This window comes from Camelus ferus, chromosome 1 (genome assembly GCF_009834535.1).
Source record: "Camelus ferus isolate YT-003-E chromosome 1, BCGSAC_Cfer_1.0, whole genome shotgun sequence".
In the NCBI taxonomy this organism is placed as follows: Eukaryota; Metazoa; Chordata; class Mammalia; order Artiodactyla; family Camelidae; genus Camelus; species Camelus ferus.
In genome coordinates, this window is record NC_045696.1 from 106,056,514 (window position 1) to 106,075,693 (window position 19,180).

Here is a 19,180-nt window from a genome sequence, read left to right on the forward strand (position 1 = left end):
ACTTTCAAAAGTAGTCTAAATTATTAAACCTTAAAGCTATTATAATATTTATATACTGTACAGTCATAAAAATGTATTGTGTAAATTTTTTCAAACATTTAAATAGATTAAAAATTCACTCAAATTACCTTTTCACAAATATACTATACAAGATACATAAAGTATTTTAAAAAGCACACAAAATCCCTCCCACAGTGATTTCAAAATTGATCGTTGTACTTACATTGAGCCCATTATAAAACTATTAGTATGGTGGATTTAAATGTGTCATTAAAAAATCATATATATTTCTATTCTAATCTAAGTATTTTATGTCCTTATTTTCTTCCTTGTTAGGTTTTTATTTATTTAACCTAGTGAGTTAGAGTTCCCTTCTCAGGTTTATAGTGTAAATACATGTTTAGAATCAGGGATACAAAACTTAAAGAGTGTCTTTCAGAGTGATTCTACTAGAATCAGTTACCTTGATGAACAGACTCTTTTCATAGTTAGGCCTTGTCCATTATTACAGGAAACTATCTAAATTATTGGCTCCAACCAGGCAAATGTTTGATTTCGTTGTGACCCCAGGCAGTGTTAAAGTGACACTTGTTCCTGAGTGACTCACCCTTTCTTTACTATTCATTAACATAATCTAATTTGCAGCTTTTTATTTTGAGTGGGGCCCAGTCTTGTTCAGTTACATCAAAAACCTGAGATCTGTTTGGTTCACTGAAATTACAAGTTTTTGTTCTTTTTTTTGTTTAAATTTATCCATTAAGCCCTATAAGTGAGTATTCTGAAATTATATAATTAATTATTTATGCTTATTTTCATTCTTTTTAGTCTGCTAATTTTGTTAAAAACAAATTTGTTTTAATTTTAACCATTATATGGGCATAAAAATTCATATTAAAGCTTTTAGAGAAAGTTCTGTTATTCTGAAAACAAAGGAAATTATATACAAGAGGGTATTTCTTTACTTTATATCTTCAAGTTGATCTTTTTCTCTGTGTAATTGTAGCAGGAAGAAGCAGAATGGGAAAACATAAATGTGCTGTTGATGGTGCATGGCTTAAAACCTTTATCTCTAGTCAAAAGAACAGATCTGAAAGGTAATCAGATCCTATTCTTGCTCCTTATTAATAAAAAGCTTCTTTTTTCCTTTAAAAATTTTTTATCTTAAATTTTTTTCCTTTACCTTTATTTTTACTCTGTGTATTACATTTTTTAAAATGTAGATCTCATCATTTTTGATAAACAGTCATCACAAAGGATGAGGGAGAATTTAAAAACTTTGGTGGAAGAAACATCACGTCAACAGAACATGATCCGGGAGCTCATAGAAACTAATGAACAGCTTAAGTAAGAAAATGGAAAAGAATCTCTTTTGAATTGTTTGTATACAAGTAGTATGCATTCTAAACATAATTCCCTTGAAAAAAAATCTTGACATTTAATTTTCCATCTTGATTAAATATTAAATTAAGATATTTTAATAGATAAATCTTTTGGTAGTAGCTTAGCTTAGACGTGTAATGGTAACCATATATTTTTTCTATTGGTTTGTGTTATAAGACAGAAATTTTAAGAATGCAAAGATATTTTAGAAACTCATTATGTTGTTAGATGGATATGTTTGTTGTTATGATTTGATTACTAAGGGAAGGGTTATGTGTCTGTTATTAGAAATGAACTTCAGATAGAAAAAAGCCGAGCAGCAGATCAGGAACAACGAGCTAATGACTTGGAACAAATTATGGAGAGTGTGAAATCCAAAATTGGTGAAATGGAGGATGAATCCCTAAGTAGGGTTTGCCAACAACAGAATAAAATAAAAGAACTTCAAAAGGAGCAAAAAGCTTTACAGGTACTGGGTTTTACATTTTCTTACAAAACAGTGTTAAAACGGCTCATCAAGGTCCCACGTGACTTCTGTGTGCTTAGTTCAATTCTCCTTTTCTTACTTGACCTGTCATTGTTGCTGCCTTGAGATTCTTTCTTTGCTTGGTTTCCAGAACATCCTCTCTCCTGGTTTTCCTCCAGCCTCACTGGTTATTCTTGAATTCCTTTGCTAGTTCTCTTCCTCCTAACCTCTTAGTGTTGGGATTCCCAGACTCATTCCTTAGACCTTTTTTCTTTCTTGTATATTCTCACTCTCTTGCAAATTCACAGCATCTTTTAATCTAATAGCCCAGACCTCTTCCCTCAATTCCAGACTCACATCCTACTTGCTACTTGATGTCTCCACTGGACATCCAATAGGCACCTAGAACTTTTTTGCATGTCTGAAACTGAGTTCCTGAATTTCCTCCCCAGACTTTCTTCTTTTAGTCTCTACTCAGGTCCAAGTCACCTTCATTTCTTTCCTGCTTCTCTCTTGGTTTTGCTACTTCCACCCTTCCTTTTTTTTAACTTGCTCTCAACATAGTAGCTCAAAACATTCCAATGACTTTCCTTTTTTTTTTTTAAAGAGGAAAATCCATAAGTCTCACCATGGCTTACCAGGTCCTACATGATCTGGCCCTGTGTTACCTTCTGGCTTCATCTACTCTACTGTACCTCTTGCTTATTCTACTCCAGCCACACTGCCTTTCTTGCTTTTCATTGAACATTTTTCTGGAACAGTCTCATCTCAGGGACTTAGTGCATTTTGTTCTTCCTTTTTTCTTTGCTATGCATGCTTTTTAAAAATAGCTTCATGGTGTGTTTACTCTCTACTTACTCAGTTGTCACATTACCATCTCTCAGGGATTCCTTTTTTGACTACTTTACTTACAATTGGCAGTCCTGTCCCTCACATATCGTATTGCCTTCCCTGCTTTATGTTTTATCCATAGTTCTCACCACCATGTAACATACTAACATACTTTGTTTTGTTTGTATATCTCCCTGTGTTAGAATGCAAGCTCCATGATGGCAAATATTTTTCTCTGTTTTGTTTCAGGCTAAAAAAGTGTTTGCTTTATTATTAGTTGTAGATGCTCAATAAATATTTGAGTTATTGAGTTAAATACATAAGGTTTGTATGGAATATACTTTGTGATTTTAAGTTTTGTTACTTTTCTTTTTATAGAAATAGCAATATTATAACATTGAATACTTAATTTCCTAATTTTAAAAAACCCTTATTTTAAAACTTGGGTGTTTTTGTGATTAAAAGAAACAAACCTCTTGTAGTGATAACCAGTGTTTTGTTGTGTAAGACATTACAAATACTTAGAAACATTATATCATTATAAATATTAAGTCCTTATTTTGAAATTTTTTTGTTGTCACAACGCTATATGTACTTACTGCACACAGGGTGTTTAGCCTGCCTAAAAGGGACCAGTACTCATCAGGCAGGGTCTAGACATCCCCTCAGTTTATGCTGGCAGCATCAGAAGGATCTGATGAGTTAATATAAATTCCAAGGTCAGAGAGAATCAACAAGAGATACTTGGGGGTTCTGATGTGAGACCACAGGCCGTTGGTGTTCTGCCCTCATTTAGGCTGCCAATTTGGGGTGGCCAATGGTGCACCTGCTGGTGTTGATCACAGCTTCAGAGAAGACACTGTCATTCTTTGATGGCCAAGTCTGTTTCTGTTATTCATCTGTCAACAAAATCCTCTACTGTTAGAACTTTACACTTTTAGGTTTGCTTTGTTAGACTGCTCTCCTCATCAGTGGTACGTTCTAAAATCTCTCTACACAGAGGGGGATTTTGGAAATATTTCTGTATATATTTGATTTTGACCTTGCTCTCAGATACAGGGCGTGTGGAAACCTGAAGCTCTTTAATTCATCAACCTGCTAACGTGAGAAAAGCAGCCATCAGGTGGTGCTGACAGAGGTAGCTGAGGGCTAGGGGTTAGATCACTGTTCTTTTTTAAGGAAGATATTTATTTTTTCAAAGAGATTCATATATAAATAACCAAAGAGTCAAATTATTAAGATATAAAGAGGTTGTTATATATAAATAATCACAGAGTCAAATTATTAAAATATAAGACTTGTAAATTTACCAGAGTTTTAGGCAATTCAAAGAACAGATACTTGAGGATTCGTTGGTAAGGGTGACTTGAGTGGAGTGGCATATATTTCCTGTCAGGTGGTTCTGTCTAATATAAATGAGTTATGGGCCATTAACTTTTTGTTTCAGGTCCCAGAGATGTGTTACATAACTTGTAAACTGGTACAGAGGAGGTCTCATGTTTCAGTCTATCATTGGGGGCAGACAGAATTAGGATTGGGGTGTGGAAACTTGGTGTTGGGGAAGGTGTCTATGCTAATCTGGTCAATTGAAATTGCTTGCTTTTTTGTTTTTTAAGTCCCTAAAGGGTAGTTTTTATAGCATGTCAACAGAAACTGACAAACCCAAGGAATTGCTGCCCCTCAATGTTGTTCGATTGTCCCATTCTATTATAGACTAGTCGTCATATATTCTGTTTCTAGTCAATCTGTGCTTTTTTGGGGAAGATTGAAGTGCTCCTGGAGAATAATTATTTCACAGTTTGAGGCACATTCTTCTTCTTCTTCTTCTTCTTTTTTTTTTTTTGGTGTACACTTGTTTCTAATTTTAGAATGGTTTAGTGCTGTGTATTTTGCCATTGAGAGAAAGGAAACACTGATTTTGTATGTATGTGACAAAGAGATGAAGGAAATCCACAGATGTTTGACAACAGTATTTTGAAAGACTGCTATTGAGAGATTGCTGGGGAAATGCAGAAACCAAAAGACAACAATGTATTTGCAGTTTCTGTGTTCTGTGGAGCAGTTTCCCTTTTTCTGAACATAGGCTAGTGTATTAGCTTATTGGGATGTAGTTTGATAAACTGCTCGGTCCTCTAAAGTTCTAAGCAGATAATTTTAGTTTTAAGTCACACCATCAGTATCAGGATGTAGTTGTCCCTCTTCTTTCTTTATAGGAAATGTATGGATCAGGAAGCTGATTTTTACTGTTCTTTTAGTGGTTACCTCAAAGATTAAAATATGCATTCTTGACTTCTTAAAATTTAATGTTACATTATAGTTTTTGCCTTATTCTATGACAGTGTAACAATCATAAAACAATTTAACCATTCTCCAACTTATTTATTGTTGTATATTTCAGTTCCATATTTTTATTCTCTCCACACATTTATTTACTACTGAAAATTGAAATAACACAATGTTTCCTTCCTGTTGTTATTTAAACTTTTAAAAAGCAGCGAAAAAATCTAATTCTTTATTCTCTGCCTAATTATTATGTATTATACAAACCACCCAATGTAAAGCCACCAAGCTCATTTATACACTTTGTCTCCACAAATTCTTTAGCTTCAGTTTTTTACTTTGTGTTGGATTACTCTGTTGACTTTAGCTTTTTAAAATATACACAGAGCCATGAGACTGAGTGCTTCTTGGAGCCAAATGAGAAAATGGATCTAAAGTCAGCAAGATATTCCTAATACATGATTAGGTAACTGATATCTAGGTAGGGAGGAAGGAGGTACAGGAAGGATGGCCTGGGCTATTAAAATTCTTACCAGGCACTCTCCAGATTCTTGGACTGCAATATTGTAGAGATGAATATCGCTTCCACAGAATGCTTAGGCAAGCAGAGCTTTTTATTGAAAGGATAGCATGTGCACAAGGGAGAAGGCGGAGAAGAGTGCCAACTCCCTGAGGACTTTCAGGCAAGAGGTTTTAAAAGCAGTGTGAGGGAGGGGGCCGCAGAGTGCCTGATCAGCTTGTGCTCAGTTCTTGGATTCGTTGGCATCAAGATGATGTTTCAAGTATCATCAACCCGGTTTCAAATCTACATGCTTGAAATCAGCAGTTTTCATCTGGGGGATTCGCTTCCTGCAAAAACATTTTAGGAATGTGTGTCAGACCTTTATCTGTATCTTTCAGGGAACTGGGAGTTGGGCGATTCTGCTATGTGGTAAATTTATAGTCCCACTTTAGTCCTTTGAAAACTATGTATATACATACATCAGTGGAACAGAGATAGTCTTTTATTCCTGTGGATCTCTGGGTCTTGTCTCAGAGGCCCAAGGCTTTAGGTGCTTTGTTTTACCCAGCCTGTCAAGCCCACTTGTTCAAGACTGTTCCCTCCATCCTTTTCCAAAATGACTGTACTCTTTCTGTCTCAGAATCATTGGTTATCTTTCACTCAACATAATTATTTCAAGATTCGTCCATGTTATTGGATGTATCACTAGTTTATTCTTTGTATGGATATAATGCACTTTGTTGATTTTTCTATTGATGGACATTTGACTTGTTTCCCATTTCTAGCTGTTACAGATAAAGCTCTTACAACATTTGTGTTAGTCTTTCTGTGGACATATTCTTTCATTTCTCTTTGGTAGATACCTAAGACTAGAATTGCTGAGTTGTATGGTAAGTATATATTTAACTTTTTAAGATGCTGCCTGTGACTTGTCTTCATTCTCTTAGTGTCTTTCAAGAAGCATAAGTTCTTAATTTTGATGAAGTTCAACTTACCAGTTTTTAAAGATAGATTGTGCTTTTTGATTCGTTTCCAAAAAACTAGGTGTAGCCCAAGGTTATGATATCCAGTTGTTCCACCACTATTTGTTAAAAAGACTATCCTGTCTCTACCAGATTGCCTTTGTATCTTTGGTGAAAATCAAATTATATATGTGTGGGTCTATTTCTGGATTGTCCTGTTCCATTTAAATACGTATCTGTCTTTATGCCAGAACCGCAGTGCTTTGATTACTGTTAATCTTGAAATCAGGCACTACAAGTCTTTTACTTGTGTTCTTTTTCAATGTTGTGTTGGCTATTTTAGATCCTTTACATTTCCATGTCAGTTTTCTAATTCACTTGTTGATTTCTGCAAAAAAAAAAAAAAAAGCCTGGTGGGATTTTATCATGTATGTAGATCCATTTGGGGAGAAAATTGGCATGTTAACAGTACTGAATGTTCTGATCCATGAACATGATGCATCTCTCCATTTGTTTAGGTCTTCCTTAACTTTTCTAAGCTATGTATAGTAATTTGGGGTGCACTGGTTTTCCACATGTTTCATTAAATTTGTCTCTAAATGTTTAATATTTTTTTGACGGTATTGTAAATATTTGTATTTTCTGTTTCAATTTCTTGTTGTTCATAGCCAGTATATATAGAGAAATTGATTCTCCCCCTTTTATTGTGGTAAATTATAACTAACATAAAATTTACCATTTTTAACTGTATAGTTTAGTGGCAGTACATTCACATTATTGTGCAACCATTCTCAACACCCACCTGCATACTTTTTTCATCTTCCCAACTAAAACTCTATACTCAATAAACAGTACCTCCCCATTCCTCACTCACTGCAGCTCCTGGCAACCACCATTCTACTTTGTCTCTATTTGACTACTCTAGACATGTCATATAAGTGGAATCATACCATATTTGTCCTTTTGTGACTGGCTTATTTCATTTAGCATAATGTGTTCAAGATTCATCCATGTTGTAGCATGTCAGTATTTCCTTTTTAAGGCTGAATAATATTCTATTTTATGTATAGTTGACCCTAGAACAACACAGGTTTGAACTGTGCATGTCCGCTTATATGTGGGTTTTTCAGTAGTAAATACTGCAGTACTTCATGATTGAAGTTGGTTGAATCTACAGATGTGGAGGAACTGTGGATACTGAGGGCCAATTCTAAGTTATATGTGAGTTTTCGACTGCACTGAGTTTTGGTGCCCCTAACCCCCTGCATTATTAAAGAGCCAACTGTGTATATACCATACTTTGTTTATTTATTCATTCATCCATCAGTAGGCACTTGGGTTGTTTCCACTTTTGGCTGTTGTGAATAATGCTACTATGAACATGGATGTACAAATATCTGTTCAAGTCCCTGCTTTCAGTTCTCTTTGGTGTATACCCAGAAGTGGGATTGCTGGATCATATGGTAATTTTATGTTTAATTTTTTGAGGAACTGCCATACCGTTTTCCAGAGTGGCTGTACCATTTTACTTTCCCACTGGCAGCGCACTAGGATTCCAAGTTTCTCCACATCCCTACCCACGCTTGTTGTTTTCTGTTTTTGTTTTGTTTTTGTTAATAGTAGCCATCATAATGGGTGTGAAGTGGTATCTTGTGATTTTAATTTGCATTTCCCTGATGGTTAGTGATGTTGAGCCTCTTTTCATATGCTTATTGGCCATTCGTGTATTTTTTTTAAAGAAACATCTATTCAAGTCCTTTGTCCATTTTAAAATCAGATTTATATTTTTGTTGAGTTGTAGGAGTTCTGTATTTCTTCTGGTTATTCACTCCATATCAGATATATTATTTATAAATATTTTCTGTCATTCCATAGATTATCATTTTACTCTGTTGATAATGCCTTTGATGCAAAGAAGTTTTAAATTTTAATAAAGTCAAATTTATTTATTTTCTTTTGTTGTTGATGCTTTTGGTGTCATAACTAAAAAATAGTTGCCAAATCCAATCTTATGAAGCTTTTGCCCTTCTGTTTTCCTCTAAGAGTTTTATAGTTTTAGCTCTTACATTTAGATCTTTGACCCATTTTGAGTTAATTTTATATGTTTAAAGGTAAGGGTACAACTTCATTTTTTATATGTAGCTTTCTAGTTTCCCTAACATTATTTGTTGAACAAAGCCTGTTCTTTCCCTACTGGATGGTCTTGGCACTCTTGTTGAAAATAACTTGACCATATGTACAGGATTATTTCTGGGGTTTCTGTTCTACTCCATTAGCTTATATGTCTTTTATGCTAGTGCCACACTGTTTTGATTGCTTTAGCTTTGTAGTAAGCTTTGAAATCGGGAAGTGTGAGAACTTTAACTTTGTTCTTTTTCAAGATTGTTTTGACTCTGTGAGGTCCCTTGAGATTCCATATGAACTTTAGGATTGATTTTTCTGTTTCTGCAAAAAAAATTGTCCATGAGGTTTTGATAGAGATTGCATTGAATCTGTAGAGTGCTTTGGGTAGTATTGACATCTTAATATTAAGTCTTCCAGTCTATGAACACAGAATATCTTTCCAGTTATTTTTATCTTCAGTTTCCTTCAACAGCCTTTTATAATATTCAGTGTATAAGTCTTTTGCCTTCTTGGTTTATTCTTATTTTATTCTTTTTAATGATATCATAAGTGTAATTGTTTTCTTAATTTCCTTTCTGGATTTTTCATCATTAGTGTATAGAAATGGAATTGATTTTTGTGTGTTGACTTTGTATCCTGGTTAATTCATCCTTTGCTGAATTCATTTGTTCTAATATGTGTTTTTGGTGAAATCTTTAGTGTTTTCTGCATGTCATATCATCTGTAAATAGAGATAATTTTACTTTTTCCTTTCCAATTTCTATGTTTTTTATTTCTTTTCTTGCCTGATTGCTCTGGCTAGGACTTCCAGTACTATGTGGAATAGAAGTGGTGAATGCAGGCATCTTTGCCTGGTTCCTGATATTAGAGGAGAGGCTTTCAGTCTTTTAATGTTGAGTATGATGTTCACTGTGGGTTTTTCATAGACGGCTTTTATTAAAATGAGATAGTTTCCTCCTGTTCCTTGTATGCTGAGTGTTTTTATCATGAAGGGGTATTGGAGAATTTGTCAGATGCTTTCTCTGCATCAAGTGAGATGATCATGTGGATTTTCCCCCCTTCTGTTAATGTAATGTATTATGTTGGTTTTCATATATTGAACCATTCTTGCTTTCCAAGAATAAATCCCACTTGGTCATAGTGTATAATCCTTTAATATGCTGCTGAATTTGGTTTGCTCATATTTTAAGTTTTTGCATCAGTGTTTAAGGGCTATTGGTTTGTGGGTCTCTTTTTGTTTTGTCTGGTCTTGATATTTGGGTAATGTTGCCTCATAGAATGACGTAGGAGAGATACAATTGACTCTTGTGTTTTGCTTTTACATGTGACCTGCAAAATTCAATTATACTAGTTTCTAGGCTAACTTATAGATAGAGGTGGAACTGGGGCCCAAGTCACTTGGCTGTAGAGCTCCTGCCTGGCTTCCATGGTGGGGCTGAGGCAGAGAATCAATTCCGGATATAGCTGGTGATTACTGGGAGATGGTATGGTACCAGAAGCTGAGTCTTCTTTTTCCCATAAGAGTCTCCAAGTCTCAGCAAACTTGACACTATGAGCAGGTCAACATGTGCTTAGAAATGATACCCTTTTCTGAAAGTAGTATGTCTTAGTGTTGTGCAAGCCAGATAGGATAGGGTTTCTCACTGAGCTTTATAAGAATGTATTAACAATAACAATGATGGTGCTCTTGATAATGAGCTCAAAGGACACTGAGGGATGGAAGCTGTAGAATAAAGGGAAAGCAGGCCAGTAGATACTTCACTGAAGACAAGAGAGTAGTCAAGATTTATATTCCCTTCTATAAATCTTGGGGTATGTATTATTTCCTAATAAATTGCTAGTTAGGGACTTAAACTGTGAGTTTACAGTATCCCACACTGTGTAAATATCTAAGCTGATTAAACCATCTGAAATCCTGAATTATGGATCACTTAAGAATCTTAAATTCTTGCTTGGTTCTTTTTAACATCCTTAATATTGGTTCCTTCCTGATTGTTATTTTCTTCTAAACATATGCATAAAATTATATCAGTTTTATGGTGATTGAGTTCTTTTACTTATTATGAAACCTTGAATGCATGCAGTTATAAGCTATATTTTTCCATTTTACACTGATTTTACTTGTTACAGTTTTTACATTTAAGACATACGAATATTCCTTGAGCTTGCACCCATTTAAAAACAGCCTCAAGTTCTTCAGTTCTACTGAAGTTCTTGAAAGAAGCAGCTCTGTAAAGATGGCTTTGTATACAATATTGTTAGGACAGCATGTACTAGATGTACGTATCGTAATTATATTTTTTGAAAAATTTCTTACAGGCAAAATGTCAGCATTATAAGAAAAAACGGATGGAGCAACAAGAGACTATTGCTTCTTTGCAAAAGGATATCTATAGATTAACGAAGGAGGAAGAGGAGCGCATTGCCACTCAAAACAGAGTGTTTTCTTATCTCTGCAAAAGAGTTCCTCATACCGTCTTGGATAGACAGTAATGTTTGCTACATAAATTGATATGTAGCTAGATTCATTATTTTTTTAAAATAGATTTCATCTTGCATGTGGTTTATATTTCCCTTAAAATGGAGGAGTCTTACTTCCCCTCTTCTGTGCTTTTTTTTTTTTTTTAATGTTATTAACTTGAAGAAACTGGTCAGTTGTCCTGGAGAAGTACATGTTAGATTTGTCTATTTGCTTCCTTATTATGTCATTTAACTTACTTTTCTGTCTCCTGTATTTCCTCTACACTGGAAGATAGAGCTAAATTCAGATGCAAGTGATTTTGGCAAAATACCTCAGGTGGTAATTTATGCTTCTAATTATAAAATATCAGGAGACACGTAAAGTCTAGTTGACCTATTCTTAGGGTTGCTAAGATTGTTCACGAGTTTAAATAATAACAATCTGATCCTTCCACTGTAAAATTTCCCATCATCATTTCATTTAATGGTTTCATCCATTGATGATCTTGCAATATTGTTTTCAAGTCTGGTATCCCTTTTTTTCTTTTTTCTGGAATTCTTCCATAAAAAAAGAACCTTTCCTATTGAGTAGAGGCTATTTGGTTGCCCCATATGATTTGTTAACAGAATGTGGGAGCAATGCTCAGTTCTTTCCTTTTAATCCTCACTTTTTAGAATAAGGAGTTGGTGCCATGATTTCCAAAGATAAGCAATAAGAGTTTTTGTTTGTTTGTGGCTCTTTCTTTTTTCAACGGTCATGATTAACTCATGGGATTTAAATGATCAAAGTGTCCTGTCTTTGGCCAGTGAGAAGTTTTTCATGTTGGTATTATATACTTTTGACTCAGCTTCATTAATCTTTGTTAGATTTCTTACTTTTAGGCAGAGGGTACATCCTGTACATTTTTTTGCCCTAAGAGCTCTTTTGAGGAATAAAGTTTGGTATTTGTTAAAACTAACACTAAACATTTAAAGTTAATTAATTAGACATTTCTCAAAAGAACTCTGGTTCCTTTTTGTCAGAATGGTTTTTAGAGCACAGTTTGGGTGCTGAGGTTGCTTACCATTATTATGTTGTCATTGATTTTAGGACTTTTTAGTGGCAAGTGTTAGGAACTATATATATCTGAGGAAGAACAAATCAGTAATGATTTTTTTCCAACTGAAGTTAACATTACAGGTTTTTATTTAAACTTTGATTTTACATTTGTAACTCTTTTACACTGAAAATCTTATTCCTAAGAATAATATCATAATTAGTTACTTGCTTTATCTTATATATATAAAAATAGTTTTAAAATAATAATACTGGAATTGCTGTATCAGTAACCTACTGAATGAAATACAATTCTCTTTTCAGTTATCTTTGACATTAATAATGTATTACACTGTGCGTACAGTCAAAATCTAGTGTTCCAAAATATCTTGAAATATTTCTTTTCTCTGTGTTTGTAGCACCAAATTAATATACAGTTAGGCTTATTTGCTTCAGTTTATTTTTAGTTTTTAGGGCTGGCTTTTTAAAATATTTAGTTTTGAATCTGTAAGACATTTATACAATTCTAAAACCTATAATTACTTACAGTCAAAGAAGTTGTGTTTTCACTCCTGTCCCCTTAGCCTTATTTCTTACTTCTCCCTATAGGTAATTTTAAATGTTCAGGGTTATTTTAGCAAATATAAGTGGTATGGGTATTATATTCATATTTCTCCTTTTTGTATAAAAGGTAGCTTGTTTTTTTTTTCACTTAATAGTATAAACTAATTACATTTAAACTAGTTTTACATGTTTACATAAGGACTGGGGAATCTTTACTAATTAGGTATTTCTATTTTACTATAAAAATAAATGAGGTCACATGTAAGTTAAAACTAGATTGTTTTGATAATTGAGAGATAACACATACATATACACATATATACAATTTTTATCTTTTTAAAGGAAGAGCAAGGATAAAAATATAAAAAATAATTTAAATAACAAAAAATAGTTGGAGGTAGATATGAATAAATAAAAAGAGGAGAGAAGCAAAGAAAGAAATAGGAGTAAGGAAGAACAAAAGGAAGAAAGAGCTAATTACAACAGGAGTAAAAATGTAGTGAGAGAGATGGAGGAGAAAGGATGAAAACAGAAACAAAAAACAGCTAATTTGAGTGGGTGAGAGGGCAAGAGAGAGAGAGAAGCATCGAGAGAACGTGCCAAGTGCCACATGAAGTCAAGCTCATTCAGGTGTGAATTTGTCTAATGGCCTAGAGATTCTCCGCTCTACCAAGCCTACACTTAGAAGGGCCTAACTCCAGAAAACTTTTCAATTTTAGAGAAAGTAGAGGCAGAAGAGTTATGTTTGGATGTCAGGCTAACCAAGGAATAAGAGTGTCTCAAAAGGAGAAGGTGGTGAGAAGTGTTACATGCTGCCTCGTTAGTTTGTGTTTGCCTTCCCACTGTCTTTTTGCTCAGAATTTCTGGTTTGACATATAAGTCCTCTCCAAAAGTTTGTTGAAGGTGGCAGGTTACAGTCTTTCAGGATGAATGAAGTTTGCCCTGCAGGAAAAAGACAGCAGTGGAATAGTAGCAAGATGGGGGAGTAAGGGGTGAGAGGGCTTAGAAAGTATATAAAGGAAATTAAAGCATATTTGCAGGATAATATGAAGGCTGGTATGTGTTGGGATGAGGAAAATTTGAAGAGAAAGAATAATCTGGAAAGTTTTGATATTAAAAGCACAGTTGGTTGAATTAGCCCTGAAAAAAGAGATAGATGAGTAAATTTTCCAAGATAGGAGGGAAATAGTATAAATTCTTGCTTTAAAAATAATAATATGTGAAAGTATAGTGTTATTTTATTTTTGAGGATTTTTTGAATTACAAAAGCAATACATGCTTATAAAATTGAAATAATATGAAAATATGTAAAGAAAAATGTTATAGACCTGCTTACCCCTCCTAATTCCCACATCCCAGAGGTAACCACATTTAACAGTTTGGTTTGTGTCCTTTCCAGTGTTTTATAACAAGAGTGTTGTTTGGGTGGGACAGGTCTTCAATATGTAGGGCTGTCATGTTGATTGATGAACTTTTAGCATCTGCATATGGTGAACATTTGCTCTGTCCCCAGCTATTCAGTGTGATAACCAACCCTGTCCCCAACATTGTGGTATTATCCCTCAGTTAAGATCCCATAGAGTTCTTTTTCAGCACATACATAGATTCACATTGAATTATTTCTTCAAAAAATAGAGTAATACTATACATTTGGCAATACAACATTAATTTTTTCCCTTATCCACTTCTCATGAGAATGTACAGATTGACATAATCTCTTCTAATGCTTCATCTTCTGTAGTATGGATGTGCCATTATTTATTTAACTTTTCCCTCATTAAAGGATGTTTAGATTGTTTCTGAGTTTTCACTCATAAATCATAGTGCTTTGAAAAACCTTGTTCTTCTAGAGTTACAACCTTGGGCAGATACTTCTGTGGGAGTGATTGCTAGAGAAAGAACTGTTGGGAAAAGGAGAATATGCATTTAATATGTTGATGTTTAATGTTTCTGGTTATTTTAAAATCTATACATTAAAGTTAATATAAAATATATGGCTTAGTATACTTGCTTCTGGCAAAAATCACTTAAATTTTTTTATGATTTGCTAGTTAACCTGTATGTTAATCACTGTCATTTAAAATTATATAGAAAGAATAGTAAATGTTCCAATACCACAGTTTGAAAATAATTCAACTTACTTGTTTTCTAGGTTGCTTTGTCTAATTGATTACTATGAATCTAAAATTAGAAAATTTCAAAAACAAAGGTATGACTAGTCCTGTATTACCATTTATAAAGTTATTATCTATCTAGTCATGAATTACACTAAAAGTTTTTATAGCCTTTTGAAACTTGACCTGGTATATGTATAACCTATCTGATATATAACTGCAAATTTCTTGTTTTCTAAAGCTCTTCAAGACTATATTTTACTACTTATGTTAAAGTATATTGTTGTGTTTATATTAAAATATGTATATTTACTAACCACGAAAGTGTTAGTTACAGAAGAAATAGTGTTTACTTTTAATTTTGTTGAAGTATTACTATTTATTCTATTGATGTCATCTAGCCACTGGATAGTTACTGAGTATACCCACAAGGTGTGTAGGATTAAATTAGCTGCCTACCAAAGTACAGCCTAATTAGTATGCAGATTTATATGAGAAAAGATAAAATGTCATAGTGAAAAATCAGGTATATAGCGTTAAACACACTTGTCACCTCTCATTAAAGAAATAAGGGTAAAGTTTTAAATAATGGTCTTTGACTAACCTAAAATAGCTGAAAGATATCTAAGACCAAATAATCTAAAGTGCTTTAATATAAGGTCATTAAACCAGTAGCTGTTCTTTTTCATTGTTTATAAATGGAATAGTTCTTTTTAACAAATATTTATTTGAGCACCTACTTTCTGCCATGTTCTATTTTAGGTACTGAACAGAAAAAATAGACACACTAGAATAAAGCAGGTAAATCCTCTGCTTTCATCAAGCGTGCATTATCTAGTATTCTTGCCCTAAGAGTGATGAGTCTCCAGAAACTCATTAGGACCAGTGGCAGAGCTATACTGGTTGCTGATTCCTTCTAGCACCTTGGGGACTCTTAAAAAAGACAGCAGGATAGAGGGAAAGAGGGAAGACAAGAACAGCTAATGATAGAGCAACTCATTGCTTCATTCTATTCAGAAAGCAATGTTATATCAGATAACTTCAGGGACTTTCTGATTCCCAAATGAAATTGTGTTTTTGATGGTAGGCATGGTGTTAGGTTATACAGAGACAGGACAAATTTTTGGACATGGTTCTTACCTTCTAGGAGTTTGCAGTCTAGTAAGGGAGAGTATATATAAACCCATTAATAATTAAGAAAGATAATATGAGACTTGTAAAATACAATACATGTGTCACAATAAAGTAATTACTAAAAACTGTACAGACAGTAAGTAATACAGGAAATTATAACAGGAACAAATTCATTTTGGATGGAGTAACCAGAGGACTCTTTACAAAGCAGATGGGGATTGTGCTTGAGCTTGAAGAATAAGCAAAATTTGGGACATTTTGGATGCTATGAGCAAAAGAGCATAGATAAAAAGAGAAGAGTTTTTTATGGCACTGTAATTAAGCAGTTGGGCTGGACTTTCGGGGATTTGTTGGTATATTAATAGAGGTAGTAACCTGTGGAGAGCAGTCATTCACATGCTGGACCCAGAGTAAGCTGTAAATGAGCAAGGAGACATCATTTGCCTTGGAAAGAAGGAAAGCTCTTTTTCCTTTGATACAGGTGGGTGATGGGCTTGTAGGTATGTGTATTAGTCAGGGTTCTCAAGAGAAACAGAGCCATTAGAATGTACATTTATATATAGAGAGAAATTTATTTTAAAATATTTGGTTCATGCAATTATGAGGCTGGCAAGTCTGAAATCTGTGAGGCCAGCCTGCAGGCCGGAGACCCAGGGAAGAGTTGATGTTGCAGTGTTGATGTTGAAGGCAACGTGGAGGCAGAATACCTCCTTTCTTGGAAGTCTCAGTCTTTACTCTTAAGGCCTTTAACTAATTGCACCCACATTATGAAGGGTAGTCTGCTTTACTCAAAGTCTGTTGATTTAAATGTTAGTCACATCAAAAACAAAATAGCTCACAGCAATATCTAGACTGGTGTTTGATCAGGTAGTTGGGCACCATAGCCTAACCAAGTTGACACTAAAATGAACAATCTCAGTATGTAAGAGTAAGGAGAGGGAAAATGAAGAATTTCGTGGCTTGAGAGGTTGCAAACTGTTATGCTCACAGGATCAAGAAAATGATGAAAATGAGTGAAGTAGGTCAGACTGTGGCAAATTGGGGAGTTGTGTACCATCTGTCTTAAGGGAGAAGTTACTACTCACTCTAGCCGGTTGATGCCATGCAGGAGTGTGAATCCACTGTGTCTAGATCTGCTTTTTTGAGAAGCTAGAAGGTTAGATTTAAATAAGAAATCAGATTTATAATATTTGCAATTAAAACTCAATGCTCTAAAAAATATTATATGATCCAAACTGAATATTATTTGCAACCTTTGGTCTACGTCTTTAGTAAATTCTAACCTAGATTTAGGAGTTGGTTAACTTTTTCTTGAAAAGGGCCAAACAGTATGTATTTTAGGCATTTTAGTCTATGTGGTCTCTCACAACTACTCAACTCTGCTGTTGTAGCACGAAATCCGCCATGCACAATAAGTAAATGAATTGGCATGCCATAGCATTATAAAAAACCTGCTGGATGTAGCCCACAGGCAGCAATTTGCTGACCACTGGTCTAGATGATGAAGAGAGAAAGTTTGGGATTTTTAGTAAGAGTAGAGAAGATTTAGCATAGCCATCATTGAAATCTTTTGTGTAGAATATGGTGTGAGACGTTGCCTCTGAAGTTGTACAGACTGGGATTCTCTGACTAAATAGAAGGATTGAGGCTCTTGTGGGTGGTGGTAGTGAATTTGGTTGTCATGAATTTGTAGTAAAAATCTGGGGTTGAGAATAAGAAGTCTCGGGGAAGGAGTTACTTTTTTGCTTAACAATCCTGTCATCACTGGTCTAACTGAAGTGAAATAGTTTGGCCTGTACAAACTATGCTCAGGTCAGATACTTGGACTGAATGTCTCTTTAATAAGAGAGAAGGAGATAGGGAAAAAAGGAACTGCATTATAAATAATGTTCTCAAAGATGAGATTAGAAGTCACTTGTACTTTGCAGCAATGAAGAGTCTGTCCTAAAGAGAGGCTTTTTCATGTTTCATTAAACAGAGTTTATCAGTCGCTTTTCTAAAGATAAATACTAATTTGATAAAGAGATTGTAGCAACTTCAAGGTGGATTTTGAGATCTACAAATAGGAAATTAGTGTCACCTGAAGAAGCAGGAGTACTGTAACTGACAAGTATTATAAAACTAAAAAAAAAGATGAAAGAATTGAAAGATGAAAAAGGTGAAAGAGAGGAAAAATGAGGGAAGACAGGCTATGATTTGGAGAACTAAATCAAATAAACAGGAAGCACAAGAGAGGGACGTATTCACCTGTAGAGCCAGGGGAGTGAGACCAAAGGAAGAAGATGAATGGGATGTTGGCCTCCTGCAGAGGTAGGAGCCCTCTGCTTAACACCCATTTTTTAAGAACAGCACTGTCCAAAGTTTTTCTCATCATGAAACATGGAAAGTGATGTGTGTATACCACACTGCGCTAACTGGCTCAAGAGCTCTGACCAGTTGTCCTAGGGGCTAAGAGATGAATATCTTGGCGCATTCATAATCCCCTTGCACAGCACACCTGTGCCACACCATCTGGGGCTCTGCTTGAGGGCACAGGCTTGAGAAGGTTTCTAGAGGGACTCGTGAAGGGCAGTTTCTAAATGCTCTGGACTAGTATTTCTTTCTCCCTCCATACATGAGACTACGCAGGGAAAGCAAAGGAAGTAACAATCAAGGCAGCAGAAATGTGGATACAAATGTTAGCCAGTTAAAAGTCTCATAAAACAGGAAACATGCTACAATCTTTGGAAAAGAGGAAAAGTAAATTTTAAAATGACAGGCTCTCAGTTATGTTACTTTACCTACTTTTCTTTACTCAGTGTTAATATAGATTACATGGAATATATTGCTAGCTACTTCTATTAATATTTCCCTGGCTTTGTAGATGGAATGAAAGAGCCAAGGAAAATAACATAGGAATAAATCCTGCAAGGCTCAGGTTGAGTTTCTTCTGACATGTCAGAGTCATTTGGAAAGTTACCCCAGGGAAAATAGTTCTGTAATGAATTAGTGAAGTGAAGTCCTCTTGTCTAATTCCATCCTTCTCTTTAAATAGAAAATTTTTAAATGGTTTTGAGAAATGGAAGCAAGTGGCTTTGAGGTTCGCCTCTGATCAGACATGATTTGGATTTGGAAAGAAAATAAAACACAGAGTTTCTCTACTTTTGCTCTTTCTCTCTGTCCCTAAAGAGCATGATCTTAAACACTGGGTTCCTCCTGAGGCTTCTGGAGACCATTGGAGAAAGAGTAGGGAAGACTTTGACTGTGGGGATCCCATGTCCAAATGAGAGTTTGTGGCTGCTTAGAATTATGTTTTTACTTCAGGAAAACCACAAAATCTGTCAATGC

General features: G+C 34.6%; 1 protein-coding gene across 7 annotated transcripts in view; it reads left to right on the forward strand.

Annotated features, from left to right (window-relative positions):
• Window positions 1-19,180, forward strand: part of CEP70 (centrosomal protein 70) — a 61,079-nt gene that overhangs the window by 16,805 nt on the left and 25,094 nt on the right. For 6 of the 7 annotated variants that reach the window (XM_014553054.2, XM_032487647.1, XM_014553055.2 and 3 more), the window contains 5 exons: window positions 1,004-1,094; window positions 1,221-1,344; window positions 1,669-1,849; window positions 10,865-11,034; window positions 14,758-14,814. In XM_014553054.2, the coding sequence (XP_014408540.2) occupies window positions 1,004-1,094; window positions 1,221-1,344; window positions 1,669-1,849; window positions 10,865-11,034; window positions 14,758-14,814 (623 nt within the window). The remainder of the gene's footprint in view (window positions 1-1,003; window positions 1,095-1,220; window positions 1,345-1,668; window positions 1,850-10,864; window positions 11,035-14,757; window positions 14,815-19,180) is intronic. The other variant, XM_032487639.1, reaches the window with a different exon arrangement.